Source organism: Myotis davidii, unplaced genomic scaffold (assembly GCF_000327345.1).
Source record: "Myotis davidii unplaced genomic scaffold, ASM32734v1 scaffold866, whole genome shotgun sequence".
Classification (NCBI taxonomy): Eukaryota; Metazoa; Chordata; class Mammalia; order Chiroptera; family Vespertilionidae; genus Myotis; species Myotis davidii.
In genome coordinates, this window is record NW_006297145.1 from 404521 (window position 1) to 413826 (window position 9306).

Consider the following 9306-nt stretch of genomic DNA (forward strand, 5'->3'; position numbering starts at 1 on the left):
CTTTTATTAGATAGGATTTCTCCAGGGGCTCTGTCCTTTGCCTTCCTGGTAAGTGGATCTCTTCTCCAGCCCAAGTGGGTTGTAATGAGTGTAGAAGTCTCCTGAAGGCAAAGCCCTAGCATAGCACTAATCTGGAGATGTGGAAGTCAGTCTAAACTTTTGGGCGTCAGCTTTTTAGGGGAAAGAAAGTGAACTTGACTTGGAAGGTCCTTCCCTCTTTGCTCTAATAGTCTATGATTTTATTGTTTTGGTTGAAAGCTCTTAACTTAAATAACATTGCTGTTCATTGTGGTTTCTCAGTTATGCTTGCAATTCATAGGAAATCCTGACATCATAAAATCCCCCCCTGTGTTGCCTCTGTGAGACAATAAACAGCATTTCAAAATGTAATCAGCACCTCATTTACTGTTGAGCATGACCATTGCTTAGTGCAGGGGTGGGCAAACTTTTTGACTAGAGGGCCACAATGGGTTCTTAAACTGGACCGGAGGGCCGGAACAAAAGCATGGATGGAGTGTTTGTGTGAACTAATATAAATTCAAAGTAAACATCATTACATAAAAGGGTATGGTCGTTTTTTTCAGTAGTTTTATTCATTTCAAACGGGCCGGATCTGGCCCGCGGGCCATAGTTTGCCCACGGCTGGCTTAGTGTGATGTTCAAATGTACAAAGAAAATCATCTATGTTTGGGTGCGGTACTAAGATCATTGACCTGGTTGGCTGCCCAGGAAAGTATGCAGGTACCATGAGAGAATGCCACCACAGGAAAAACAAAAAGAAAAATGTGGGGCCATCCCAGGGCCATGGGCAGGTGGGAACTACCAGAGAATCATACATCCGGCACATATTAAATGAGCACCTGGTGTAGGCCAGGCACCAAGTTAGTGCTGGAAAAACATCCTGTGGGTTTTATGGCTTAGCTATTAAAATACTTATTTAAAATACACAAATAAATATATAATAAGAATTTCAGGTTGCAGTAAGAGCCAGAAAGGAAAAGAGTCTGAATATTTCAAGATTGTGTACTAGTTCCCTCTTAACCAAGGTGGATACACCCTAAGACTCTCCGTGGATGCCTGAAACCATGGAAAATACTGAAACCTGTAGATGCTGTGGTTTTTCTGTATATACATAGCTTTTCACTTAAATGATATCCAAATTGCCTGCATCACTACCGCTACCGATGGCTTTGGAGCCATTGTGACGTAAATGAAGGTGGTGTGAGCACAAACACAGCAAGATGATAGGGCAACAGTGGGCCTGACCACTCAGATGGCCACGCAAGACTAGTGGGTGGGGAGTACACACAACATGGGGACACTGGACAAAGGGATGATTCACATCCTCTGGACTGGACGGAGGCGGGTGGAGTGGGACGTGTTGAGATTTTATCACACCACTCAGAAGTGTTTATTTCTGGGATTTTCCATTTAATATTTTCAGATCAAAGTTGACCACGGACAACTGAAACCACAGTTAAGGGTGGGTTGGGGAGGGGACTGCTGTACCTCCTAGGCATTTGTTAAAATGCAAATTCTGACTTGGCAGGTTTGGGCAGAGCCTGGGAATCCATTTCTGACAACCTCCCGGGTGATGCTGCTGCTGCTGGCCCACAGAACACACTTTAGATAGTATGATTGTAAGAGGCAATATCTAGGAGGAGGACCTCATTCAAAGGAGGTAGAGGAGGCTTCTGTCTGTCACTTGAGGCCTTTCTGGTTTCCTAACTTCAGACAGGAGAGGTCAGAAACAAAGCATCTTTGTACAAGAAAGAGTCCTGTGGCTTAAACCTTGGGTGCCCAGGGCATCCAAGACAGGAGTGTGGCTATTCCTGTTTTGAAGAGCTCTTGGCACAAAGTCTCCTACTTCTCCTGGCTGCCCATGGTAGGCAAAATCAGAGAATCAGAGCCAGAGGGAGCCTAGACATCTCTCAGTCCATCAAACTATTTTTACAGAAGAGGAAACTGAGGCACTCGTGAGTCAACTAGTGGCAGATCTGAACCAAAGTTCTCTGGTGCCCTTTCCACTTCCCCAGAACAGTGGCTATCCTCAGAGGCCAATAATAGGAAAGCTCATTCTTGCCCCCTCTCCCCTCCCATTTGGAGATAGAAACGCAAGGTACAAAGGGATGATGGCTTTTAAAATTTGCTGAGGACTGTATGTGCCCTGGGTACTATGCTAAGGGCTGTCCATTAGTTTCTCTTTGGCAGGTGCCTCTCATCCTAGAATTCTCTCCCATGTCTTGCCTGGGGATCTGGATCCTGGCTGGGGAAATGTGAACCATCTTGCTCAGTGATTTGGCTTTGAGGGGAAAAGTATGTAGGCTAGACACAGGCACAAGCCAATGGACCCTCAGGTTGCCATTCTCAGCTTCACTGAGTAGCTCAGGAAACTTCATCTCCATGGTTACCAACCAGCTACACTTCGGTATACCTCTTTCAGCTTAGACTCTGGGTGCCTCCAACATTTCTGTGCATGGAGGGAGGAACTGTCACATTTAACCTGCTCATCCAGGTGAAATGACCCAATCCCAATTATCTTGCCTACCGAGGACTCTGTTTCCTCATTTCCTTTAATCACTGTGATTACAGGGCTAATTATCCCTCCCTCCACTGAGTTGTTGCAGGCATGATAAAATGTTATATATAAAGTGTTAGTGAATGCTTGAAAATTGTACCTATTTTTGCTACTGTCTTGATCCTAATGCTATGCAGGGGAATCAGCTCCCAAATTTGCTTTTGACAGAAGATGCTCTCTTTGATTGAAAATGGCCAAAGGGGACTCCATATCCCCTTCTTTGCTGGCCTCACGCTGTCTTGTAAGGTGGGTCACAGAGATCTTTGCCAGAAATGCCTCTTATTTTCAAGTTAACATGACAAAGCACTTAATCCTCTGAGGTTAAATGCCTTATTTTATTTGGCTTTTACTCCAAGAGTTAGTGACTAAACAAGACTTAGAGAAGTGACTTAATGATTACAGAAGGCCCAACAGATAGTAAATAGCGGGGAGAGGACTCAAACTCAGGTGTGTTGAGTTGGATGGCATACCACAGTGCCTTACTTAGGGTAGGGCAGGATTAAGCTGGGGTAGAAAAATCTCCTGGGACATTATGAGAAAGTGGATGGAGGTCATAGAAAATTCCCAGGAGAAGATTTGTATTAGCAGTCTTTGTCTTGATATGGTTCATGAAAGTGGGAATTGGAATAGAACGGCTCCAAGCAATGATTCTCCCAGTGGGGGTCTTCTTCAACTGCTGGTTCTGGTTCAGTAGGTCTGAGATGAGTCTTTAAGCTATGAATTCCTAATGGGCTCCCAGTGATGCCAGTCTGCTAAGCCATGGACCATACTTTGAAGAACCAGGCTTAAAGTCATCACTCAAGAGGCAGTTAGGACAACTGAGGTCTTCCTTTTCCAAGGAATGGGGAATGGCTACAGGAGGCTGAGTGTGTGGGTTGAGGAAAACTTCTTCCTGGACTGCCGATGGGGATGGAATCCTATCCTCTCCCCTTCCTCCATCAATGCTTCTTGCCACCTGGGTTTACTTCCTGCTGCTCCCCTGTGTAGCCTAACTGACCACAGTTCTGGCTCTCCATTACTCTCCTCCCACCTGGGCTTGCCTTCCTCTGGAATGCACCTCTGCTCACTATTTCCCTCACCTGGAATGCTCTGTCCCAACTCCTCCTGCCCCATCTTTCCAATGGAGAGCTCTTCTCCATTGGAGAATGCCGGCTGATAAATGTGGAAGTAGTGATAGAATCAGGCAATCATTAACCTTCTACCCCCAGAGCATCACCCCATAGATTACTCATTAGTAAGAAAGAAAGAAAGAGTTTTACAGAAGAGACCAACTTAATCAAGTGACTAACCATCATTGCCACTCATGGGACAACCTGACATATGTCTCTAGCCATGCTACAATAAGAAGTATATAAAACATTACCTGTGCACTATAACTGCCAAAATGTTTCCTCTCATATAATGACAAGTAAACACTAAGACAAATCCAAAAGGTGAGTTATTCTACAATGAAACTAGCTTGGACCCTCCGAAAAAGTCAGTGTCATTGAAACAGAACAAAGGGCAGAGAAGATGGTTGGATCATTGCTTCTCAGGCTTGAATGTGCATAGATCCCTGGGGACCTTGTTAAAACAAAAATTTCAATCCAGTAGATCTAGAATGGGGCCTGGGATTCTGAATTTCTAATCAGCTTCCAGGACCACCCTTGAAATAGGAACGTTCTAGATTAATAGGAATAACCAAATGCAGGGTGCAACCTGACAGTGGATTCTGGATCTCCAAACCAAACAGGGCACAGTGCCTGTAGAAGATGTCTTTGGACAAGTGGGGAAATTAAAGTATGGGCTGCATATCATTATTAAGTGATATTACTGAATTAACATTAACTCTCTCGTTTATGAGAATGTCTTTGCAGTAAGTAGGAGATGGGCTGAAATCCATGTAGGCAAAAGGTCACACTGTTTGCAACTTTGTATATAGGTTATATGAGTATTTACTATTCCAGTTTACTGAAGGTTGAACATTTTCAAAATAAAACTCTGGGCATAAGACATGATCCTTCTAACCTTGAAGGAGACTCAGCTTGCATTCCAGCTCTTCTGTAAACCCCTCCCTCACTGCAAAGATGTTCCTAAGCAGAAACTGCCTTCCTTTCCTGTGGTCTATGGCATTGTGTGCCATTCTGCCCCAAACTAGAGAATTCCCAGAAAACAGAAGTCCTGCCCTGTCCACTGGGTCCTCCCATCACGGCCCATTGGATCAAGCATAGGGCTTGACCTGAGAAGAGAGTAACTTGGGTAGTGGGAAGCATCACAGGGCATTTCAACACACCTCTTTATTTTATTTAAACCTAGATGTAAACTAGAAAAACCAGACCACCGCCCCACTCACTACCCTTAAACAGGCACTGCTCCACTCTTGGCAAGGATACACTGTTTTAAAAAGGAATTTTCTTTGCTTATAAAGAGAAGGGAGGCAGCTGCTTTCTTTTCTTTCTACAAATGGCGTCCTTTCAAACCTAGTGATCCTGAGCCTCTTGCTTTGCTCTAACCTTGTTGAATGTAATTGGATCTCTCAAGGGGCTGGATAAGCCCAGCCTCAGGTTTGCAACAGAGATGGTCCTTTCTAGAGTCAACCTGGCATGCAGCCTACCTCCTTCTCTAACTAACCCTTTGTCTCTGGAGGAGACAAGAGAAATTTTACTGTTTTTGCTTTGCTGTATAAAATGTGTGGAATTTCATCCTGACATACCTGTGTGTACTATGTTGTGCTTACTCAATAATAAATTACTTTTCTTTCTTTGTCTTGAGGGGAAGAGATGTCTCTTTGTTGGCAGTACTATTACTTCCTCAAGAGTATCCTGGTACAATCTCGTTGGAAGCTGATTGACAATATTTACTGAAGTGAGAAATACACATTCTAGTCCCACAGCTAGGAATTTATCCCACAGATATACTTGTAGACATGCACAGTGAACACAGTTCTAGACACAGACGAATTATAATGCAGTTATTCAATATAATACGTGGATTTCCATGTATTGGCATGGATGACTCCCCAAGATATACTGCCAGTCAATAAAGTAAGATGCAAATTTATGAGTTTACTATAATTATATGTGTGTACTATATATTTGTAGATACACAGATTTTGGGAAGGACAAGAAAGTATCTGTTAATGGTGGTTATCTCAGGAAAGGGGGGTTGGTGGTTGGGTGGGAAGGGTGTAAGAGACTGTTACTTTTTTCCTCCCTTTTTCCTTATTTCCGGTTTATTTCTCTTAAGTAATATTAAATATTTTATAGTAAGTATACTAATTTAAATGTAAATAAAACAAAGTACAACCACACAGACACAGAGGCATTATTAGACAACTGTTCCATAAGCAACATGAAAGCAGGACTTCTGTTGGCTTTTTCAAGGCTGTATATATCCCCATTTCTCAGAACAGTGTCTGCACATAGTAGATGCTCAATAAAAATTTGTGATTGAAACCCAAGTGCCTTCTTTGTCTCACCCAAGGAGTTTGACCTTGGAGTTATTTGATCTTCAGGACAAACCTCAAGGCAATCTTTGTTGATTTTCCTACATGACTTACATATTCTCTTCTCCATCCCTTTGCTCATGTTGTTCTATTGGAGGGCCCTTTTTTTTTGATCCCCCTTCTTCACCTGTTTGAAGTTATACACATCTCTCAAGCCAACCCAAATCTTCAATCTCCAGTGGAGTTTTTGTTAAACTTTCCTGTTCTGTCTCCTTAACTTGGGGTCTTATGGTAGCCCTTGGTGCCTCCTTTCCATCACTTAAAATAGATTATGACTTACCTTAATTTTGTCTGTACATGTGCCTTTTTATGTACAACTGTCACTTATGCCAGTAAAACCTTTCTCATGGTTCTCTACCTCTGCCCCCATCCATCCTCACAGAGTGCTATGTGGCCATGAACCTATTTCGTTTTCAATAATTGGAATGTGAGTTTATGTTCCTTGGGTATCTCCCATTGATTTTTTTTTAAAAGCAGAAGTCCTTTTAGAGTTTGTCTAAGTTACACCTACCCTAAAGTCCGCCTGAATTCCCTCTTCCTGAAGAAGCCTTCCCTGAATGCTTGAGCTCATGGAGATAACCTTCTCATCTTTTATAACAGTTCATATTTAAACAAGTTATTAGAAACAATAATGTGTAAAACACTTAATACTTAGCACTGCTTTTAAGTGAGTAACTGATACTTCTCAGGCTAAGAAATCATAGCATACCAAACCACACAGTCAGATTGTGAAATGAATCTTTTCACATCCAAACATGAGGGCTAAGTCAAAGAAATGGATGCACAAGATAATAAAGCTCCCCAGAGAAGACTGAGAACAAAGTTTCTTAGTGCTTCTATTGCTGTCTGTATTGGAAAAGGGAATGTTTTCTCATTAAACAAGCAAGCAGCTGACTCTACCACTTTCTCAAGATGACTTAGTTCAAGCTCTGTCCCCTTTCTGTTCCTCATTTTCCATGTTTACAAAAATGAGGCAGAAAGATCCATGCCAGTTCCTTTATGAAAAGAATCAATTCAACTAAAACTGGGATTTAATAAGAACTATTCTGGAGTTCTCTGGCTTTATATGTCACCATCACCATCCCACTGCAATCATCTCTCTTCTCTCTCTCTCTCTCAGAAGTTCTAGATGCAAACTTTAAATACCTTAAAGGCCACTTCAATTTCTTTTCTTTGGCCGTTGCTATAAAATGATACACCTGTGTTTACATCAAATTAGAATTACAGAAAATTATACAGCCTCTACCAAAAAAAGAGTGCCCTAGAATGTTTTCAGAGTATTAGTTTTAGTAGATGTAGATAAGGCCATTAAATGACGAGTTTCATAAACTCTACCAACGAAATCAAATAGAGCAATTCTGTTTTTTTCCCCACTTTTATGGAGATATGAGACTCAAAGCGTCATGTAAATTTCAAAGCTTGAGGACACTTGAGAAAAGATACCAAAGCCTTTTAAAGCCCAATTCTTTTTAGTAATCCACGAGTTACAGAGCCTTCAGCCTAAGGGAGTGGGAGAGAAACCAGGGCCAATTCTACAGGGCTGTAATGCCACCACAAGTGGGAACTATGAAGGAACAAACAGAAATGTTCTCACTCTGGCAGGGTGGGGAGAGGGTACAGTTCTTAAGCTATCGAAATTAATAAAACCTTTACTCCAGAATTCAACAACATGTACTTCCAGACACTGCTCTTTATAATACCTATGGGTGGATTCTCTGTAAACTCCAATTTCTTAAAATATGAGTAGGCTTCCTCCTTCATCGCTTCTGTTTTTGCACCAAAGCTCACACTTTACTTCAAACAAAGCCTCCTGAGAGGTGTGACTCTACCATGTGCACCCGTCATGGCTTGTAGCTTCAGCATTCTGAGCAGTCTCGGAGGGAACAGGCGTTAAAAACATTTCTATGATCCATCTCTGGGCTCTGTTTCTTGTGACCCTCAGCTCTTCAAAGCACTGACTTGCGAGGGAGCTTTCAATTTGTCTTGTGGGTTTTAATGCTGAAATGCTCAAAGCTCTAAGCGGCCCTGGTCTTCCCTTTTGCCCCCTTCCCTTTCAGACCGTGGTCTTGGACACTTAGCTTCTTGTTAAAAAAAAAAAGAGAAAAAAGCCCTTGGCAATGAACGAGGTCACAGGAATCTCAGGAATATTTGATCTGAGAATATAGACCCTGGGAATCTGGCCTGAGGACTTTGAAAACGTGAGAAGTTGTGCAAACAGTGTTACCCGGCTTCCTTATTGCCTCCTTCCTTGCTCAGAGTCCCTGGCTCAACATGATTTAAACCTTCATTTCTCAGAGCTGAGCGCTCTCCTCCCTCTGTTGGCTCAGGGAGTCTGGAAAGTTTTGAGATAGCTCAACAAACCTTTCTTTCCAAAAACCAAAATATTTCAGAGAGTTAAGTTCCCGTTTCTCTACTCCCTTTCTCCACATGATCTATGCATTTTTTATTTTCAAACCTCGCTGCTAATTTATTAGCTGATTCCCAAGGCTCTCTCTGGGGAAAACTGAACGTAAATCAGAAAGGAAAGGCGAGGAGGAGAAGTCCACTTACCGACTTCTGAACCACCAGCACCATGATGGTCGCCACAGCAAAGACGAGACACACAGCCAGCGCGGCCGTGGTGAAGTAGAAGTAACTGCGGCTCGTGGTCCCCCAGTGGCTGGCGACGGAGCCTGCTGGCTCGTGCATGGCTGTGTCTTGAGAAGGGGCCACTCGGTGGAGTGCTCGCTGCAGCCTGGGGCCCATTCTTATATAGTCTTCCCCACATCACACCTTATCGCTCCACATCTGCTCCGGTTCTGGGCCCATCTCGGTTCCAAGAAGGATTCTCCCCTGCATCCTGGATCATGTGACTTGGAAAAAAACCTTCACCAGCTGCCTCACAAAGAAACTCTTCTCTGGGGGCGTGAGGCGCAAGGCAGCAGCACGAGTGGGGGAGAGGCTCATTTTTCATCGCCAGGGATTAGGTTGAGCGCAGACACACTGCAGCGACTCAGGAGGTGGCTGATGTCAGAGGGCGAGTAGGAAAATGACGGTTTCCCTATTCTGGTGTGTGTGTGTGTGTGTGTGTGTGTGTGCATAGTCACTTCTGTTTCGTTTAGACTTAGCCGCAAAGTGCCTTCCTGCTTGAGAAGCTGCACACTCTCTTCAGGGAGGCCTGCGGGTCAGAAGACCTGTCAGAAATGCCTCTCTCGGGGGCCTTGTGCGGGGGGGGGCTGGATTCCTTGGGTTCAGCTGGACAATA

The 9306-nt window shown here is 43.5% G+C and overlaps 1 protein-coding gene and 1 long non-coding RNA gene across 2 annotated transcripts in view; one reads left to right on the forward strand and one right to left on the reverse strand.

The window, feature by feature from the left end:
* Positions 1 to 9099, reverse strand: part of TNFSF8 (tumor necrosis factor superfamily member 8) — a 27571-nt gene extending 18472 nt beyond the window's left edge. The window contains exon 1 of the mRNA XM_006772879.2: positions 8613 to 9099. Coding sequence (XP_006772942.1) covers positions 8613 to 8807 — 195 coding nt within the window. The 5' untranslated portion in view covers positions 8808 to 9099. The remainder of the gene's footprint in view (positions 1 to 8612) is intronic.
* LOC107184520 overlaps positions 1411 to 9306 on the forward strand; it is a 21730-nt gene continuing 13834 nt past the window's right edge. The window contains exon 1 of the long non-coding RNA XR_001515370.1: positions 1411 to 1476. This is a non-coding gene — a long non-coding RNA (uncharacterized LOC107184520). The remainder of the gene's footprint in view (positions 1477 to 9306) is intronic.